Below are 21,992 nucleotides of genomic sequence, written 5' to 3'. Positions count from 1 at the left end.
AAGTCGAAGATACAACCCAGACGCCAGCTTCTTTCCTCAGTTCCACTCCATGCGCAACCGTTGCAATGCAATTCACACCAACAACAGTCAGGCTATAAGGAAAACGCTCCTGCACCTAGTCTGGAATTCATTGTTGAGTGCTTGCTTCTAAACTGGTTACGTTCGCATCAATGCTAATAATGGACTGCCGTTTGACTTACACGTCCACACGTAGCCGTTCGCGCAGCCCGAAGACAGGGGGAAATGGACTCGGACAGCAGCAGCAGCAACAGCAGCAGCAGCAGCAGCAGCGGAGCGTCGGATAAGTGTCATGCTGGACCTTCAAAAGGCGGTAAAAGGTGAGGCATCGTGGGTTTCAAGGCTGCCGTCGGAATTTGGGGAAACAATGTATCCGGGAAATACGACTGCGTATTTAGATTGATACCTCGATAACGTATATGCAACGAACACGTACAGGTTGCCTCCCACAAAGCAGCCTTCCGAAGAGGTAATCTTATTACAGTTGTTGTCCGACCATGGTATACGCAGGTTGTGATACTACTGGTTTAAGGTATATTGGTTGATAACGTGTGCTTCTGCTCAGTCTAACACACTCTTCGTTATGCCAGTATCGAAGGCCAGAGATATTCGTTCCGTGAATTCAGATTCAGCTACAATTCCACACACTCCACGGTACGCACTCGATGTTTGATCTACGCGAGAATGGTGCTTGCCTGAGTCTGTTGGATGCATTAATATAGGAAAGAAGACACGCGACGCACCGCTTGGTAACAAATGAGTGTTTAATATCCGCTTTTACTGGAATACAGCAAAAAAAAAAGGGCCAATGCGGTGTCCCTTTTCTCTTGACACGCGAGTGTTTGTTCCTTAGGCTGATATAATCGTCTTGCGCTGGTAGCCTTTCCCTCTACCGTTAGTAGAATTAATAGTATACACTGATTGCAAGATTTTGCACTGCCCAGCATGAACGCGTGTTCTGCGTCAGTTTGTCTCTTCTGTCATTTTTAGAGCGATGCTGTTAATGACTAGTTCCCCCAGGATTGTGTCCGCCTGTAGAAAAAAACTATCATCATCAGCATTATGGCTCCATGTGCGTGGTGGTTCCATGTGCGTGGCTGTTTTCCGCCAGTTGTGCCTTTGCACAGGTGTCAAAGCGTATGATTAACGTGACTGATAGGTCATGACATCAATAACATCCCATGATCGTTATTATGTCACGATTAACGATAATAAAATCACGTTTGGCGCATCCCCGCATTGGTTATGCGGGTGTGAGCCAGGGACAAGAAAGAAAGAAAATGAAGAAGGAAGGAAAAAAGGAAGGAAGGAAATAAAAAAGGAGAGAAATAAATAAAGAAGGTAAGAAAGAAATGACGTGTGACGCATACCCGCGTTAGATATCTGGGTATGAGCCGCCGAGAGCAGGAGCGGGAGAGATCTCGCAGGATCCGGACGCTGCCGTGCAGTGTGCCGCGGCTATGAATACTGTGGCTCATACGCTAGTCTATGACAATGGCGCGGACTTGGCGCCGCTTACGCACTAATTGGCCATCGCGCCGGGCGAAAACAAGACGCCGGTGTCCTTGCTCTTTGACGAACATGCTGCACACGCTCAATATTTCGAAGTTTACACGGCCGATCTACTACCTTACTTCATATAGCTGTCTATGAATTTTCTATCGCAATCGACGCATCGCCTTTCGGGAGAAACTGCGGCTTTTTTGTTTCCAGCCCAACTTTCAGGTTCTCCCGCTCTCTTTCTCTCTCTCGCACACACACACACACCTTGGAGAAGACGAAGACGACGGCCGCGCGGTGATTGCGAGAGAGCTCGTGCTGTGAGCTGCTACCGCATTGATGTTCCAGGAGCATCGCCAGTTGTAATTCAGCCTTATATATTTACAGGCTGTTTCAGTGAACACTTTCAAAAATTCTTAAAGGTTGCCTGTGGCAGATAGCACAATTCTAGTTCATGAGCTGGTCTACTCGAAGAGGCGGACATTACTTGCAAAAGAAATTGAAATGCATAATTCCATGATTACCAAAAATTGACAAATTAAGTTTAACTAATTATTAATTAGGTTAACTAATTAATTGTTAATTGTTTAACTATTGGCCCATATTGCAATTTACAAATTGTAGTCGTGGAGTTCGCAAGGCGGATCCACTTGGAACGAATTCTCAGGATGAGACCAGTTTCCAGCTATTAATTCCCGAACTTTGCGGAGAAATGCATTGGCGTTCCAGTTAATTTTGTGCTTCAATCATAAAGCGACGTTTTGTTAAGAACCTAACTGGAACGCCATTAGATTTCTCCGCTAAGTTCGGGAATTATTATCTCGAAACTGGTGTCATCCCAACAATTCGTTCCAAGTGGATCCTCCTTGCGAACTCCACGGCTACAATTTGTAAATTGCAATATGGGCCATTAGATAATTAGTTAAAAACTTAATTAGTGAGTTTTTGTTGATTAGTCGATCATGCATTGCAACTTTTCGTGCAAGTGATGTCCGCCTCTTCGAGTAGACCAGTTCATGAACTAGAATTGTACTATCTGCCACCGACAACCTTTAAGAATTGTTGAAAGCGTTCGCTGAAACACCCTGTCTATATATATATATATATATATATATATATATATATATATATATATATATAACCGCAATGTATATGTTACTGTGATAGGAGGCTAGACTCTCTCCGCCAATGCAAAGGTCACGTGCCCTTGCGCAAGCTAGTTGCGATGCGGGACACTTTAGTCGCAGAATGGCAAATAGCTCTTAAGACACACGTGCAGTCGCCGTGTCTCTTCGTCGCGTTTGTCACCTAGATCCTCTGCGCGTCGCTTGTCGAGATTTGCCGTTTGTGTCTTCAGGCTAATCACAGCATCACTCCGACTTGCAGCCTGTCATATCTCCTGATTTTAGTTGTACTCTGATCGGTTGAAGCCATTGTCTGAACCACGAACGTCAGGTTATACCGCATGTTTATCTTGACAGCAGCGCAACGCCCGCGTGCAGTGCGTACTCGAGCTCCCGCATCTGAGCCTTCACGTCCAGGTTCAAACCGAAACAATAAGGAGAAGCTTTTTTTCTGAATTTACATTTCGCAGTCCATCATGCCTGACGTTGTGGTGGCATGTCTGCACCTAGTTCAAATCAGACAAACACAGTGGAGGCTTGCTGACATACTCGCCGTTGATCCTCACTCCTAAGCCTAAGAGCTTCAATACTTCTTCTAAGCATGCAGTGAATAGCATTCGAGAGATTGTGTCTCCTTGCCTGGCCCTTTTCTTGATAGGTAACTTTCTACTTTTTTTGTGGAGAACTAAGGTTGCTGTGCAATCCTTGCAGATATTTGCCAAGATATTCACGTATGCCTGCTGTACTCCTTGATTACGCAATGCCTGTATGACTGCTGGTATCTCTACTGAATCAAATGTATTTTCATAATCTATGAAAGTAATATAGAGAGATTGATGACATGGATGTTATCCATCGTAGAATATCCCTTCCTGAAGCCTGCCTGTTCTCTTCGTTGAATGAATACAATTGGTAGCCCTGATTCTATTAGAAATTATCGTGGTGAATATTTTATGCAACATTGCAAGCAACTAATGGGTCTATAATTCTTCATTTCTTTAACGTCTCCCTTCTTATGGATTAGTATAATGTTGGCGTTCTTCCAGCACTCTAGTACAGTTGAAGTTGTGAGGCACTTTGTATAAATGGCCGCAAGCATTTCAAGCATGGTATATCTTCCTTCTTGGATTAAATCGACCGTTATTCCATCTTCTCCAGCAGCCATTGCCCTGGTCATGTCTTTTAAGGCCCTTCTAACTTCATCGCTAGTTATAGAAGGAGCCTCTTGTATCCTGTTCACCACTACTTCGAATAAGAGTAGCTTGGCTGCTCTGGGCACTGCAGGTCAGTATAGAATTCTTCCGCAGCTTTTACTATGTCATGGAAATTACTGATGATATTACCCTGCTTATCTTTCAGTGCGTGCATCTCGCCTTGTCATATGCCACGTTTTCTTCTCACTGATTTAGTGCTGCGTCCATATTTTACTGCTTCCTAAATCTTTCCACGTTAAATATTCTAATATTCCTTACTTTCTTCTTGTTGATTAGTTTTGACTGTTCAGCGAATGTGATCTCTCGAGTTTGCCACTTTCATGTTCTGTCGTTTCTTTATTAGGTTCTTTGTTACTTTGGAGGGCCTACCTACTGGTTGGCTTGATGCCTTCCTTCCACTTCAACTGCTGCTTCTGAGATCATCCTAGTGGCGGTTTCATTAATTACCTGTGTGCTGTCTTCATCCAAGCACGATAACATCGTCACCACGCGCCGCATGGTGTATGTGCGCCTGAAACCATGCCAGGTTGAGACGGTGATCGCGGCTAAATGTCGCGCACCCAAGGGAAGAAAGCGGGAAGGAAGCGCGCCGTCTTCCGTCGCGTCCAAGGCTCCGGGGAAGGGTATGGAGGAGGGAAAGCCTGGGCGGCCACGCGCGCCTGCCCGGGCCGCTGTATCTTGAAAGCCATGTGCGACGGGTACAGAGGCGGCCGGGCGTGTGTCTTCGCGCCTTAGTTCGGCGTTGATGCGAGAGGAAGCGCGAAAGTCAATTCGCTCGCTGTTGCAGCCGCGCTTCCTCACTCCAGCGTTTCGACAGCGAGTTTCCGCAGTATTCAAGTGAGATGCGTTCATGTTTGCTAGAGCTCGTGCGAAACCATGCTTGTTAATTTGATTAGTATTTCTATGTTAACAAGCACATACGAACGATAAAGCTACTAACCTTAGTTTGTATAGCTGTCGGCTAATTTGCTATCGTAATCAATGCTTCGCCTTTCGGGCGAAACTGCAATTTCTTTAAAGGTGACGAGGTTCAATGGGAGGGGGCAAGCTCTCGAAGACAGCCATAAATGAACGTCAATCACAAGTTCACAATACGACGCATAGGCAGAACGTTGTGAACTTCATTTTCAACCATAGTACACGGTATAGAAACCTTGTTTGTGATTGCATGCGCTGTACCATACGGATGCCCATAATATTAGTTTGAAGCTCTGGAGTTAAGGAGAACTGATAATTTCCAGAGTCACAATCTGCAACGAAAAACAAAATATTGAAGATTCAATTGCTTAGCTGTATCTACGCTCTGCAAAAAGCTCGCACCGTTTGGGGCCTACCTCATCGCAACTCAATAATCGTCATGCGTCTTGCTTACATCCTTTTGTTTTAACTCTGCGCTGTCTGCCTTTCTTCCAAGAACGCCAAGTCAGGTTCATGCGCATATATGGTTCTTGAGCTGAAAACACTGAGCGCGCATCGTTTGGACAAGATATATTAGTATTATTAGCCTCAAATGGTGCAAGGCTATTTTGAAGTTTACCTTCTGCTTACTAGGCCGACTAAGAGCATGGACGGCTATTCCATAATTTTTTCTGTTTGTTTTTTGTGCACTTGAAACTGATTGATATAAAATGTTTCCTCGCATAAGGTGGTGATTATAACGTCTCTTAAGTGCTCCTTAAATGCCACTGTTTTCAAAAATGAATGTAAGGGTAACCTTGGTCCTCTCTTTAATACATAAATGGTACATGATGCCCACAGTTTACACGAACAATCGTAAAAGAGAAGAGACCTCCTGAAGCCATTTTTGTAATTTTTTTTCTGATATCTTGCACCCATCTTTGCATTATTGTAGAATCTAGCGACTAAAAGGCCTCGCATTTCCGCCATGCAGGTCATCTCAAGGGACAAAAGCCAGCGGAGTGCAGTTGGAAAGCGGCAACTCCAAGATCAAAGGATACCCGTGCGGCGTGTGCGAAAAAGTCCTGGGCACCAAGCGAGCCATGCGCAGGCACCTGCGCACGCACACGGGCGAAAAGCCCCATTCGTGTCAAGTCTGCGGCCAGAAGTTCATTCGGAAGGAAAACATGCAGCGCCACGCTCGCATGCACACGGGCGAAAAGCCCTGGAGGTGCAGCGTCTGCGGCCAGACGTTCACTCGGAAAGGCTTACTGACGACCCACACGCGGAGACACACGGGCGAGAGGCCCGTACGCCTGCACCTTGTGTCCGGCCACGTTCGCCAGCAGATATGCGCTGACGGTGCACATCGCGACCCACAAGCGCAAGGCACCGTACGAGTGCCTCCTGTGCGGGATGAAGTTCACCGTCAGAGGGAAGTTTGTGGCACACGGACGCAATCACACGGCCAAGAGACCCTACAAGTGCCACCTGTGTCCGGCCGACTTCACGGGAAAGTACCAGCTGCGAAGTCACCTGGTCACTCACTCGAGCGAGAAGCCTCACCAGTGCGACATATGTCAAAGAGGGTTCAAGCGGCGCAGTACGCTTATGAATCATTTGCGTCTAGTTCACGATGGTAAGAAGCCTTGACTGAAGTGTGAGACCTTGAGCAGTGCCTTCCCCATTTGTGAGTCCGTGCGAGTGACCAACTGCATCTGCCCGTTTAAAAGCGTTTGGCCAGAAAAGTAGTTCCCGTACAACACTGACGTTGTTGCGAACTAATAAATGTGCTGGCAATTCAACCTTGCATAAGAAATTGATATCCCTGCTCGACTTGTGCGAGAGATGCTGTTGTCGGGAGCAGAGCATACGATATAGATCGGAAATTACGAAACAAAATATAATAAATGCTTTTGTATGTATGCCTTCAAAAACACATTGACGTATCTTCACTGCCATTTTTTTTCTTTGTCACATATTTGCGTACCACAAAATACGAAAAATAAAAACAATCGATCGTGCGAAAGTAACCTGCTTGTAGCGCACGGTGGTGTCCTTCGTTAGCTGCAGAATCCGGAGCAAGTCTGGGATGTACAATTCCTGGCATACGTTGTAAAAACATTTAAAATTAAATGATTTCGCTGGCATAAGATATGCCCACACGCGAGGCGGCGACATCGACATCACAGACGCTCTTTTTGCGGCCAGTGTCGGTTTCAAGGAGCCTGCCAAAGGAACTAATTGTTCGCGTAGCTCCCACATGAACTCCGCTATTCAAAATTTGTTCGTTGGGATAGGTAGTGTCGAGGATGGGCCACAAAGTACTCATTTGCTGTATCCACCTATTGTTGATAATTAGAAAGTTAATTACCATAACTTTGCTAATTACGCACGTAAGTGCGGAAATTGCTCTGTATCTAGAGGCCGCCAATCCGTACACTCGAATGGTAAACATAACGTGACCAAGATTTATATTTTTGTAATTTTAAAAATTGGTGCAGTTAAAAAAAAAAACACCCCTGTAGACTACACTTAAGACGACGTCTTGTTAGTCGTGTGGTTGATCACACTGAAATGGGCAATTTGGCGTTGCCAAGTCATCTAAGATACAGATGTCGTCGTCAGAAGGGTACATGTCTGACGTCCAAATGTCAGGATGTACCATGTGATCACTGCATTACCAGGAGACGTACACTCGGCGTCGTGGCGAAACGGTCCTCCTCGCCTATTCGCGTCGCCGGGTTTCCGCTGTGGAGGCACAGGATCCACAGACAGTACCATTGCTTTGTGATCACTGTATTACCAGGAGACGTACTTAACATCCTTGATCGCGCGCATGGACATGAAATGCCAAATGAATACAAGTCCCACGCGATTTTGTAGTAGCCTGTCGGGAAGCGGACAAATGAAACCTGAAGATGTTTTGCATTGATGTGAGAAACTTTGTAAAACTTGTTGCATTTTGATTGAAGTCGCCTACCATGATGGATGCTTCGTGCCTAAGCGCCAACGGAATGTTTTGCCCGATACATTTCGTTGCAGTGTCTTCAGACAAGTTCGGAACCAAGTGCGCACACATTGCAATTAGTCCCTGTGATACTTGTGTGGCACATATTGCGCCAAGCTCGCTGTCGATTCTTAAATTATGACGATGGTGTAAAGATAACAGCGTGACGATGGCAACATGAGGACAATAAGATGACGATGACTGTATGACGCCGATGGCTTGACAACGATGGTATTACGACAAGCGGATCAATGCGACGGCGGAAATAAAGCTGAAATGACGCCGATGACCCGACCACAGGAGCCAGACGATGGTCTGACAATGACCACATGAGAAGGGCGGTGTGGTAACGATTGGATGTCGACAGTATAATTACGATGGGATGATATAGGTTGCCATCGACTGAACGACGAATGCACTATGACGACCACGGCATGGCAACAACGGGATGACGATAGGGAAGTGATGACGATGATAAAACAACAGCATTCAAAGATACCGACGGCATCACGATGGCCGTGTGACAAGGAATGCATGACGACTGTATGACGTCGATGACGTGGCGATGATGGCATGACGAGAGTCGGATGCGAAAATGGAATGGCAACGATGCAACGACCGGGACTGCATCACGACCACGAGCCCATACCTGGTGGACCAAGCTATCAGACAACTTGATCCACTTAGTCGGAACAGAAGGCGTGAGTACGACGGCATGGCGAGAGTAAGATCACGAAGCTGGAATGACGTCGATAGAGTGACCACGTCATCATCACGACCAGGAGGCCACACCTAGTGACCCAAGCAAGTAGACAGCACCTGGCTACTGCATGGGTCGGCGTGAAGAGGCTAGGTAGACAGACATATAGATAGATAGATAGATAGATAGATAGATAGATAGATAGATAGATAGATAGATAGATAGAGGTAAAAATAATACGCGTGACTGATTAGAGACAACTACTGCTAAATGCTTTCCATTTGCGTAATTACGAGCATGTGGTTTGCTTTGGAGTATCTAACCTCAAGAAGTACACATGCACTTGGATTAGCTGCAACAGTAAATACACGCGATGCCCAAAGTGGAACGGCCGCGCGGGTTTCCGACGCTGCAAGTGGTTCCACAAGAGTTAGCTACAAGATCATGCAGTAGATGTCAATATTTAATGATTCAGGAAAATAAGCATGGCTTTATGCTGTCGTAAAGTTGATATAACCCAATCGTCCAGCGGGACAAAATATTGACGGCCAGCAGTAAATCAGCAAAGGCGGCAGCAGGCATTATTTTCGATTACAAGCAATTCTGGCCCAGTAGCCTAGAACGATAACATTTGATACATAAAAATCAGTAATATAAGAAAGTGCTCCTCAGCGGGCTAATTTTTATTTTCCATCTAACAAGGATTGTAATCACGGTCCACTTGAAAGGCTATCACTGTCTCGATGTATGGCTGCATAACTGCTTAAAACCGCAGTGTGGATGTGCAACATGCTAAACTGCAGCGACTCAAGGTATACACTTTTACAGCTGCCATTTTAAGATTGTCCAGTCTGCATGAACGTCCTAAGTAGTGCACCTAGTACATGCTCCTCATCTCATCGGGTAAAAAATATCAAATTGTGCAAACAAGGAAAACGAACATGTTCAGAATGTCGCACATTCATAGATTAGCCTGTTCAGCGTCCTGAAAAACCCCGAACTGAGGGGCTGATTGTGCAGTCAGTGTATTAAGATAGAAAATTGGGCGGCTTTGTGCAGCTACCATGAAGAAGAAGATGATGATGATCCTTTATCATGGCTCGCATGAAGATAAAGCTGCCGGGAGATGAAGAAGAAGGAAGAGCTGTCCGCGTTGCGCGAGCTCTTTCTTCAACACTCACAATTCATCTCCATCGACATCATTCTACGATATTGGTCGTCGGCCGCCGGACAGCCTTGGGACCAGAATCGAGGTGAGAACATTCTACAAGCTTCTTAAATAACCAGCATTGACGCAGCTGAATGCCGGCCGTTTAAAAGGAGCAGCCTAGTTGTTGAATATTGAGTACCGTGCATCCAGTAATGAGTTGTTTTTTTTTCTCGTCTCCTGATACTGCATCGGGAAAGGCATTGCCCTTTATGTCGCTCCAACCCCCGCCCCCTCTCCTCGGGTCACTCTATCTTAAAATGGATAATTTATATGTTTTGTCAATCTGCTGACGAGCACTGTCACTCAGCTGCATCGAATCGCACCATGGCCGCTGAGCCTGCGTCGTGATTCCCTGTCACTGAGGCACGTAGCATTACTTTGTTAAGGCGCCCTGCGATTCGGTCTATCGAGGAAATTCAGCTGAAAAGGGCCCTCAACCACATTGAGCTTGAAGGCAATCTGATCTGCCACGGTGGACCAGTCGCTAATGACGTTGCGGTGCTGAGCGAGGTCGCAGGTTCCATCTCGACAGCGGCGGCCGCATTTCGATGGGACAGAAATGAGATAATACTCCTGTACATAGATTTATGTGCACGGTAAAGATGCCCAGGAGGCCAAAATTATTCTAGAAGTCCCCCTCTATAGTGCGCCTCATGATCAGATCGTGGGTTTGGAGCCTAAAACATCCGAGAATTTATTTTTTCGAATGGGAACTGGCGGTTTCGTTCTGGCCTTTGACACCCTCCACGCGGGCGCGCTCTCCTACTTACCTGGTACCTGTTTATGACACGCGTGGTAACTGCGTCAGCGCCGAACGTAACTTGGGCGTTCCTTTTATGCCTGAGAAAAAAAATAATGAAAACGTTAACGTCCCGTTACTATACAAGTGTACGACCGGAGCCTTGCGCGCGATGGAGGACGGCGCCCTTCCTCCCTTGCGCGAGGGAGATTGAGCCGCCATAGCCGGCTCACCCTCGCACGCTATCACTCGCGCATACAGCATACGGTGCGTGGCAGTGATGTCATCGCACTTGGACGTTACACTAGCTACATACAGCCAATCGCGTTCAACCGCGGTTGCTAAGGCGCTGTGCCATCTAGATTTTCAATATACGCAGCCCGGATCGTGGGTTTCACCTCTAAACATTTCATTTGTTCGCATCTAATGCACATACCTGCACTTCAAACTCCTAAGTGTTTCTGTGTTCTTTCCATTTGATATACTTTAGTGGCTGTGGCCCATAAGACCTTTTTTTTTCATTGCATGCATGTGTAGTGATAAATTAAGTTACGTTTAAAGGGGCCCTGAATCACTCTTTATCGAAGTGGAGAAAGGCATTTAAAATAAAAATAGGCTATTTCAGAAATACTTTCCCGCAAAAAAGTACTTCGATGCATTCAGCAGAAGAGCACTTATTGCAAATCAAACACGGGCTCCGCTGTGCTCCCCTTCCTCCTTCAATGCCTTGCAATGCGAAGGCTACACAGGAGGGGGGCGTGGCCACAACGCTCCCCCTTCAACTTCAACTTCAACTTTATTTTGGCATTTTCCCTCCCTTTCTTACAAAGAAGAAAAAAGAGACAAAGAGAAAAAAAATGTCACGAAATGTCACCGTGGCGCACATTTCAAATTTCATTTTAGATGATAACGTAGACGCCACGGTTGCGATTTTGATGCCTACGCCGCGCTAAGCGTAACCCAAACTCGGTTGTCCTCAGCTAGCCGCAGTGCGCTTAGCTAGTGGACTCGTGGCGGCACCCCACGGCGGCCGTGGTGTAGCCGACCGCAGCAACCAATAGCAGCCGCATATGTTAACGTTACCGCCGACGGGCACCCACTGGTTCAAATGGGTACAAGCGTGCCCCGGCCTGGCGTTCGGCTTTCTTCAGGGGTGTAGCGCTTGGGAAAGGAGCCTGCGCCCTGAATTCCCGTCGAAACCAACGTATTATTACGAAATAAAGCACCCAGAAAAGAGCGAGGATCATGGGTTTTGTCGAAACGAGAGCATTTGCAAGAAAAGTGACTTCGCGCTCCATTTGCGAGCTGCATGCACCAGGTACGACAGGAAAACTTGGCTGAGATGTTCACAAGCAGCGTGTGCTACACGCGGGCTATGTTATTTCACCAAGCCCAAGGGGTGGTTCAGGGCCCCTTTAAATGCGTTGAAACTGGGATAGTGAACTATACGTGGACAATACACCACGCGTAATATTTACGCATCTCTCGAGGCGCTGTACTGTCTTGGTTTGATGTAGTTAAATACCTTGGCATGTATTTTGACTCTGGCGCGCTTTGGCCATATCTGACCCTTGCACCAAAAAAAGAAAAACAATATCCGCCAATCAATGAATATATTTTGACTAAACGTCATGTTTTCCTCCGCGCATTATACGGGTAGAACAACGTGCCAGTCACACTCACGGCACTATGCGTCGAATAGCGGATGACTTTCTGTACTCCGGCAGTCGTTGTGAAGGTTGATGGTACTACTACCTTCCTTCCGCTAGTAAGAGTGCGCCTCAGGGGCTGAATTGTGCAAATCTGATTTCCGCCTCATTGATTCAGCCTTGGAGAAATTTATGTGTCTTCTGGCACCATTTCTGCCATATTTACTACCGTAGTTCAGCTCTTTTAAATGTATTTCAGCTTACAACTCTTCAGCGAAAACATGTTATGTATTACCTGTTGCTTGTATTTAATGTGGTTGACGGTACTATACATATTGCCCTATGCTCATAATCACATAGAACTGCAGGTACCGCAAAGATCTGCCCGGCATGATTTTGTTGCATTAGTTACTGTCCTATGCCTGCACAAAAATAACTAAATACACAAACGAAAAACAAAAAAGGATATAACCATGCGCTATGTATACCAACCGAAATGAGATAGCTCACACTGTAGTTTCTGTCTTCTGTAAAATTGTGGACGATCAAATATGACTAACTTGCTCTCAAGCCCACCTCATCGCTTTTGTTGTCTTGTTTGTTCCTCTACTTATATTATTCTATCCCTCACGGCAATTTCCTTTTCTGTACAATGTGCTTTGTCCAAGCTTTTGTGTGCAGCAGTACAAAGAATTCAAACTCGTTGTCTGTTTGCCAAAACACCCATTTCATTGATTATTTCAGTATTAGAGCGGAGCTCTTAGGCGCGCGTTCCTACGTTGAGCGTCGGCGTCCCTTGGCGTAACCGAGAGAATGAGCAGAGAGAAGGATGAAGGAAGGCAACAGTGAAGAGAGCGCGAGGAGGTAAGCGGAGGAGGAGAGTATGGCGAAAGCGTGAGCAGGAAGGCGGAATGCCGCACGAGACATGCTCAACGGCGGCGACTAGGCATGCGGCGAGCGCGTCCACTGATACCATCATCATCATCATCATCATCATCATCTTCATCATCAGCCTATATATTAGGACGAAGGCCTCTCCCTGCGATCTCCAAGTGCCCCTGTCTTGCGCTAGCGTATTCCAACTTGCGCCTGCAAATTTCCTAACTTCATCACCCCACCTGGTTTTCTGCCGACCTCTACTGCGCTTCCCTTCTCTTGGTATCCATTCTGTAGCTCTAATGGTCCACCGGTTATCCATCCTACGCATTACATGGCCTGCCCAGCTCCATTTCTTCCGCTTAATGTCAACTAGATATCGGCTATCCCCGTCTGCTCTCTGATCCACAGCGCTCTCTTCCTGTCTCTTAACGTTACTCCTAATAATATTCGTTCCATCGCTCTTTGTGCGGTCCTTAACTTGTTCTCGAGCTTCTTTGCTAACCTCCAAGTTTCTGCCCCATATGTTAGCACCGGTAGAATGCAATGATTGTACACTTTTCTTTTCAACGACAGTGGTAAGCTCCCAGTCAGGATTTGGCAATGCCTGCCGTATGCACTCCAACCCAGTTTTATGCTTCTGTAAATTTCTTTCTCGTGATCAGGGTCCCCTGTGAGTAATTGACCTAGATAAACGTACTCCTTTACAGACTCTAGAGGCTGACTGGCGATCCTGAATTCTTGTTCCCTTGCCAGGCTATTGAACATTATCTTTGTCTTCTGCATATTCATCTTCAACCCAATTCTTACACTCTCTCGATTAAGGTCCTCAATCATTTGCTGTAATTCGTCCCCATTGTTGCTGAATAGGACAATGTCAGTTGCAAACCGAAGGTTGCTCCACTGATACCATACATGGAAGCAAAGCGCTGCCATGAGCTTCGGACCCACTGTGCATGCGCTAATTCACCTGCGTCGCCTGCGCTACAGAATGCGCTCCGCGCGAGCTATCCGTTGCCATGTTCACGCTTTCTTTCGGAACAATGAGCTGCGCAACAGGTGGAAATGCTTCGTCTGCCGCTGCTGCTAAATGTTCCGTCCGAGCAGAGGCTCAGCGAGGCCGCCCTGAGGACGTTGTCATTCAGAATCAAATACTTTGCCACAATTTATCAAGAATTAAAAACCCCTAAACAGGTGCGCTCAAAATGCGAATTAGCGAGTGTCGTAATCGTCGGTCAATTTTAACAGCGGAGCTGTTTAAACCAGCCGTAATTTGTGCCGCCTGCCACTGCGTTGCCTAGCGTCGCGCGCTATGCTGGGGAGAGGATGCTCGGGAGAGAAAAAATGAGAGAAACAAATTGTAGGACGCTATCCGCGCTTCCCCACATTAGCGCCGAACGCTCGCGGTGTCCGTGACTGCTTTTTTTTTTTTTTGTGCCCCGAACATTAAAAATCATATAAAAATGGGGAAGCGCGCATCATAAGATAGGTGCAGCAGGCGTGAGTGCAGGTGCTTCTGTCGGCGGCTCACCCACGTTCCCATCAACTCGGGAGTTCGGGAGAGAGAAAATGAGAGTGCGGGCGACGCGCTCTATGCTTGAGAGAGAGAAAATGAGAGAGAAAGAAATTGTAGCATGCCATCGGCGCTTCCCCGCATTAGCGCCGAACGCTCACGGTGTCCGTGACTGCAGCAGGCGCCTCTGTCAGCTGCTCGGCGAAGCTCCCACCAGCTGCGCGCTACTACGCATGCGCCGCGACTTCATCCCGGCGTGTCGTCTGCTGCGCGCCGCCCGTACACTGTGCATAGCTTTCGGTCCACTTCCCCTACGTGTGTTCGAACTACAAGTGCTTCGCGAGGCGTTCCCCGAGGCTACGGACCACGAATTACACTTCATATAACTTAGCATCACTAAGGCAGGACCAGCTAGGAACGGATCAGCTCAGCTGTGTCTTTAGCCTTGCGCCACTAGTGCAAGCTACCCCGTTTTTTAAAAATAATTTTCTTACTTCCGCCTGTAAAGTTAAAAAAAAATCCAACAAACGCGCATGAAGCGGGCACCTTTCTTGTGGTGAGGAAAATATTTTGTCATCGCTGCATGGAGCAAGCACTGAGTTGGACCACCAGTTTTGGCAAAACAATTTCGGACCCCTGCGTCATGTGCTGGCCGTTTTTGGTTCTGGCATAAGGCCATGAAAGAACACACACAAATATACCAGCACAAAAAATGTACTCTAGCTTTACCCATACTAGCGCATATCTTTGGACCATCGAGATTTGCGGACTGGTCTGTGTTCTTAACAAGAGTTCTCAAACACAGGAGCCTTTCCTGATTGGTCGGTGTCTTAGCGCGAAACAATAATTATAGCGATCGGCGTAATTACGAGGCGATCGCATGAACAATGACCAATCATGGATGGCACATCGGTAAGACAAGTTACGTAATTGCGCGCCCGCCAAGAAGAAGTCGAAGATGCGCCCCAGACGCAAGCGCGTTTTCTCAGTTCCCAACCCGTGCGCAACAGCTACAACGCAATTCGCACCAACAACAGTCCTACGAGCAAAACGCTGCTGTACATAGTCGGAAAATATTCTTTAGTACTTGTTATGTTCGCATTAAGGGTAATAATAGAGTGCCGTTTGACTTGCACGTCCTGACGTGGTTGTTCGTGCAGCACGGAGAGAGGGGGCAATGGACTCGGACAGCAGCAGCAGTAGCAGCAGCAGCAGCGGAGCGTCTGATAAGTGTCGTGCTGGACCTTCAAAAGGCTCGACCACGCCCCTTCGTGGTAAAAGGTGAGGCATTGTAGGTTTCAAGATTGCCGTCGAAATATGGGGAAAAATTTATCCAGGAAATGCGACTCTATATTCATTTTGTTACGTAGATTAAGTTTATGTTATGAACAAGTACGGGTTACCTCCTACAATGCAGTCTTCCGAAGAGATTATCTTTTATCGCGATAGCAATTATATAGACGCTCCACGCACATTTCTTCCGTGGCCGAGGACGTTGCTGTGAGGTTACGTATAAAGTCCAAACACGGTAACATCGTCGCCGCGTGCCGGTGGTACGCTGTTTGTGCGAGTGAAAGCTTGCGAGGGTTAGCAGACGGTTCCCTGCTCAATCTCGCGCGCTCGAGAGAGCAAGGCGGGGCGGAAACACGCTTCTGTCGCGCGCCAGACATGAGGGGGGGAGTTTTTCTCCGGCAGCGGCCGCGCGGGCGCCGTATCTTGAAAGCGATCGGCGACGTGGAAAAAGTGCGTGCCCCGCGGGCCTCATCTTCAAAGCGATCTGCGATGTGACCAAAGTGCAACTAGTGCTGGTAGCTTCGTATGCGCTGTGCTTTCGACGTTTAGTTCGCGTTGAAGCGAGAGCCGGCACGAGGGTCGATTCCCTCGCTGCTGCAGCCACGCCTCCTCACTCAACATGTTGACAGCGAGTTTCCGCGGTCATCGAGCGAGATGTGTTCATGTTTACCCTTGCACGCGTTACACCGCGCTTGCAAATTTAGTTGGCGAATGTTTGTAACTTTATACGGCCGATAAAACTACTCTCCTTAGTTGGAAAAGTTGTCTATAATGTGCTATCGCAATCGATGCTTCGCCTTTCGCGCGAAACAGTGACATCTGTTTCAGTTTTCAGACCACGGTATAGCCAGGTCATCACACCACTGATATCGGGTATTGATTCAGATCATGTGCTTGACCTCATCTAACACACTCTTTGTTATACCAGTATCGAATGCCAAGAGTGTTGGTTCCGTAAATTCAGATTCACCTACAATTCCACAGATTCCACGGTACGTACTCGATGTTTGCACTGCGCGAGGCTTGCGCTTGCCTGAGTTTGTTGAATGCACTAATATAGGGAAGAAAAATGACACCACAGGATAGCAAATGAGTGTTTCATATCCGTTCTGACAGTGAATACATCCCAAAAGGAGTAATGCCTTGCAGGTTTCTCTTGGCAAGATAAGCGTTCGTTACTTAGGCTGACAAACTGGTCTTGGGCAGGCAAACTTTTCCTCTTCCCCTTGTAGAATTAACGGTACACTCATGCAAGATTTTGCGCTGCCCTGCATGGCCATGCGTTCTGCATCAGTTTGTCTCCTTGCATTTTTTCCATACCTTTACCGTCGTGAAATTTTAGGTTGCAGTGGTAATGGCGTTGATAAAAACAACATGCCCATGTGTTGCCTTCAGACGGCAATGCATGATCTCCCATTATACCAGTTAGACACTTGCTTGTTTGGTCTAGCTGTGGTCGACCGCATAATAAACGGACTGTTATTGTGCCTTTTTTGTTTGCAGGTTACTTTTGTTGACGTTGTTGAGCCGTGCATGCATTGAATTGTGGTGCCGAGCATACAAACGTACAAACGGGACAACTGACAATTTCTTAACTTCATCACGTCCCCTAGTTTTCTGTCGTCCTCGACTGCACATCCCTTCTCTTGGTATCCATTCTGCAACTCTAATGGTCCACCAATTATCCATCCTACGCATTGCATTGCCTGCCCAGCTCCATTTTTTCCTCTTAATATCAATTATAATATCTCCTATCTCCGTTTGCTCTGTGATCCCCACCGCTCTCTTCCTGTCTGTTAACATTAGGCCCAACATTTTTCGTTCCATTGCTCTTTGTGTGGTCCTTAACTTGGTTTCGAGCTTCTTTGTTAACCTCAAAGATTCTGCCTCCCATGTTAACACCGGTAGAATACAATGATTGTATACTTTCCTTTTCAACGACAGTGGCAAGCTCCCAGCCAGGATTGGCCAATATATATATATATATATATATATATATATATATATATGTGTGTGTGTGTGTGTGTGTTTGTGTGTGTGTGTGTGTTTATGTGTGTATTTCTTATACGCGGACAGACATTCACCACCAATGCAAAGGACACGTGCCCTTGCGCAGCCTAGTTGCGAATCAATTTCAGTCGCAGAACACCAAATTGCTCTTAAGACACCCGTGCGGTCACCGTGTGTCTTCGGCGCGCGTCGCTTGTCGAGATTCGCCATCCGCGTCTTCCCGGCTTATCACAGCATCGATCCGACTTGTAGACTGTGGTACTTCCCGATTTTAGTCGTATTGTAATCGGTTGCAGCCGCTGTCTGAACCATAAACGTGTGGTTTTACTGCATGTTCTTCCTGCGAGTAGTGCAATCCTATCGTGGAGTGGAGTGCTCTGGGGCCCGCGTCAGAGCCTTCGTGTCCTGGTTAGAACCCAAACAGTGAGGAGAAACTTTTTTCTGAATTTGCATTTCGGAGTCATTCAAGGCTGATGTTATGGAGGTATCTCTGTACCTAGTTAAAATCTGGCAAACCCAGCGAAAGCTTAAACAGTGTTACGAATATAAGTGCTGGAAAGATTTACATAATGCCAGATCTGAAAAAAGAAGGCTGACTATCTCTGCACCTTTGTATTTGCATTTCGAGCTTGTACTAACACGAGCGAAAAGCTTAGACTTCTACTGTTTTTTTTTTTTTGCTTATGGTGACAAGTTGCTGAGATATGTAACGCTTACTTGATTCAGTCCGAAAGTTTAGTGATTGACTATAAATTCACGTTGGTGATGCGGCGTCTTGTACACTTCCGCAGACTCAGTAAGTTGCGCATCCGGAAACTATAGTATGGACACTCCAGGGCGCATTTCTGCCGTCGGCGTCGCCGTGAGGTTCAGTTAAATTCTAAGGGCGATGAAATCGTCGCCGCGAGCCGTATGCTGTATTTGCGTGTGAAAACCTGCGAGGGTGAGCCGGCGACCGCGGCTAAATCTCGCGCATGTAAGGGAAGAAAGCGGGGAGGAAGCGTGCCGACTTCCGTCGCGTGTAAGTCTCCGGGGGAAGGTTAGGGAGGGGGGACGGGCCCGGGTGGCCACGCGTGCCCGCCCGCCCGGGCTGCTCTTTCTTGAGAGCCATCTGTGACGAGTACAGAGTCCGCCGCGCGCTGTGTTTTCGCGGCTTAGTTATCGTTGATGCGAGATGCTGAACGATAACCTGGCGGCTATCCATGCGTTCTGGGGGTGTTAGAGAGCTGCTGAGAACCCTTACGCATCAAGGTGCTCAACTACATTGAGCAGGGCCTAGAGGTACTTTCGGTGGGGGAATAGGATGTCCTCCTGTCACGCGGTAGGAAGTCCGAGGCGGCGGAACTCCTGTAGGAGCAGTCCACGGGTTTGGTTGTGCGCCGGGCAGGCGAGGCGGTGAGTCCAAGCCGGTGGCCTTATGCTGCCGTCCAGCAGCAGCCAAACCTCAGCCGGAACAGGAGCGAGGTCTCCCTCCGTGCAAGGCCGCGCTGCGGGAATTGCCCTGGGGGCTATGAAGAGGGTGATGCCGGCGTATCCGATTGTTCCGCTTCCCCTTAGCTTGCGGTGGCTGGCCGAAAATCGCGGTGGCTATGCAACGGAAGGTTAAGAATGCCGCTAAAGCGGATCCTCAGCAAGGAAGAGTTGGCAGAGCGAAGTCGTATACGTACTGAAAAGGACTCAATAACGTTTAAACTCCACGCAGACATGTTTATTATGCGCAAAGAAACTCATGCTCGCCGGCAGGTGCCAGTAGCCAGTGCCTGAGCAATCGGGAGCCAGCCATCTTTTTGTAATTTCGGAACGGAGCAATATCTGGCTATACAGAAAAAAAATTCTGTATTGTTCTGATTATTAATGCATCTTTAACGCACGCGCGTCACTTTGACGCGGTAAGTTTTCGCGGTTTTGTAACGTCGCGTGACAAACAGGCGAATTGGGCGTTGCCCGAAAACTTTTCGCCAATAGTAGAGGACTAATGGCGAAACGGCGTCGAATCAGGAATCACTATTTTTCTTTTGTTCGGTTTAAACATGCATAATCAGTATTTACAGGTCATATCAGACGGGGAGCGATCGCGGTTTTCGTGAAGTCGCGTGACAGGCAGGCGAAGTTAGGGGTGGCCGGAAAATGTTCTAGCCAATCGTGGAGGGCTGATTTCAGAATTGTAATCGAAAGTTTGAAGCTTTACGTTGTAGCGCCCATGGTCTACCATTGCATAATTCATTTTTGTACACTTGAAATTGATTGGTATAAAAGGTTTCCTGGCATAAGGTTATGATTTTAACCTATCTGTCCTAAATACTGAAATACCATTGCTTTCAAAGATTACTTTAAAGATAACCTTGGCGCTCGCTTTAATACATAAATAGTGCTGTACCACACTTTACACGAATATGCGTAAAAGAGCAGCGACCTCCTGAAGCCATTTTTTAATATTTGTCGGATATCTTCGCACCCATATCTGCATTATTGTAGAGCTATTCAATAAACCCTCTTGCATTTCCGCTATGCAGGTCACCCAAAGGAATAAAAGCCAGCGGAGCGCAGCTGCAAAGCAGGAACTCCAAGATCAAGCGACACCAGTGCGCCGTGTGCGAAAAGGTACTCGGCACCTTGAGTGCCATGCGCAGGCATGAGCACACGCACACGGGCGAAAAGCCGCATTCGTGCCAAGTCTGCGGGCGGAAGTTCGTTCGGAAAGAAAACATGGAACGCCACGCGCGCACTCACACGGGCGAAAAACCCTGGAGGTGCAAGGTCTGCGGCCAGACATTCACTCGGAAAGGCTTACTGACGACCCACACGCGGCGGCACACGGGCGAGAGGCCCTACGCCTGCACCTTGTGCCCGGCGACGTTCGCCAGCAGATACGTGCTGACGGTGCACATCGCGACCCACAAGCGCAAGGCACCGTACGAGTGCCTTCTGTGCGGGATGAAGTTCACCGTCGGAGGGAAGTTTCTGGCACACGGACGTAATCACACGGCCAAGAGACCCTACAAGTGCCACCTGTGTCCGGCCGATTTCACGGGAAGGAACCAGCTGCAAAGTCACCTGGTCACTCACTCGAGTGATAGGCCTCACCGGTGCGACATGTGTCAAAAAGGTTTCAAGCGGCGCACTACACTCGTGAGTCATTTGCGCCTAGTTCACGACGGTAAGAAGCCATGACTAAAGTGCGACACCTTAGGCACGCCTTCCCCGTTTGTGAGTCCGTGCGATTGACCAAATGCATGTGTCCTTTTAAAAAGCATTTGGCTAGAAAGTGGACTTCCGAGACAACACTCACATTGTTGCAAACTGAAGTATGTGCTGGAAATAAACCATTGTATAAGAAATCTATATCGCTGCGCGACTTGTGCTAGAGATTCTGTTTTCACGAGGAAGGCGTATGATATCGACCGTAAATGGAGAAACGAAACAATAAATATTTGTGCATGTATAATTGCATACCACATGCAAATGGGGTATGCAATAGAAAAAACTATTGATCATGCGAAAGTAACCACCTTGTACCGCACGGTGGCGTCCTTCAGTAGCAGCAGAATCCGGAGCAAGTCTGTGATAATGAACTCATGGTTATACGAAGAAAAAAAAAACACGTTAGGTATTTAGTTGGCATAAGATATTCCCACATGCGGGTGGACCTGCCTTATGGTTGTAGGTGTGCCCACATATTTTTCTGAAATCACGTCTCCTCCTGCTTGTGAAACGCGGCAGCAGCTGATGTTTTCAAGCTGTTGAAGAATACCAGAGAAAGTGCAATACAATCGCTAATGTATATGAAAAGCTTACTATTATTATTATTTTACTGCTGTAGCAATTATGAGGAAACTATAAGCCTAATTCCGCTGTCGGCGTCGACGTCGCCGTGAAGTTCCGTATAAAGTCAGTCCACGGGCGATACAAGCGTCGCCGCGCGCCGTACGCTCCATGTGCGAGTGAAAGCATGCGACGGTGAGCCGGCAATCGCGGCCCGCACACGCAAAGCTGGGAAGTGCGAAGGAAGCTAGTCTTCCATTCGCGCACAACGCTAAGGAGAGAGGGTAGGGAGCTGGAGGGAATACGCCTTGCTGCGGCTGCGCTCCCGCCCTGCCGGAAGTCTCCGCGTGGAGGGGAGGGGCGCGTTCTGAGCCGCGAGCGCACGCCCGCGCGGCTGTATCTTGAAAGCCATCAGCCGCGGGGCAGAGTCCGCCCTCCCTGTGTTTTCGCGGCTAATGTCGCGGCTAATATCGACTG

The 21,992-nt window shown here is 47.6% G+C and overlaps 1 protein-coding gene across 1 annotated transcript; it reads left to right on the top strand.

Annotated features, from left to right (window-relative positions):
• The first annotated feature begins 214 nt into the window (after positions 1-214).
• Positions 215-21,159, top strand: LOC125941304 (zinc finger protein 84-like). Its single transcript, XM_049658299.1, has 4 exons — positions 215-338; positions 5,748-6,181; positions 15,611-15,731; positions 20,267-21,159. Exons 1-4 carry the CDS (start codon positions 244-246, stop codon positions 20,922-20,924), a joined length of 1,308 nt encoding a protein of 435 aa, XP_049514256.1. The 5' UTR covers positions 215-243; the 3' UTR covers positions 20,925-21,159.
• The last annotated feature ends 833 nt before the right edge of the window (positions 21,160-21,992 follow it).

This window comes from Dermacentor silvarum, chromosome 11 (assembly GCF_013339745.2).
Source record: "Dermacentor silvarum isolate Dsil-2018 chromosome 11, BIME_Dsil_1.4, whole genome shotgun sequence".
NCBI lineage: Eukaryota > Metazoa > Arthropoda > Arachnida > Ixodida > Ixodidae > Dermacentor > Dermacentor silvarum.
This window is presented reverse-complemented; position numbering and strand designations above follow the sequence as displayed.

Bases quoted from the DNA above. Each gene is read 5' to 3' on its own strand.
- LOC125941304 (XM_049658299.1), top strand. From the start codon at position 244: ATGGACTCGGACAGCAGCAGCAGCAACAGCAGCAGCAGCAGCAGCAGC. The intron at 6,182-15,610 runs GTCAGAGGGAAG...TTGTTCGTGCAG, and splicing joins TGTGCGGGATGAAGTTCACC to CACGGAGAGAGGGGGCAATG. The intron at 15,732-20,266 runs GTGAGGCATTGT...TCCGCTATGCAG, and splicing joins ACGCCCCTTCGTGGTAAAAG to GTCACCCAAAGGAATAAAAG.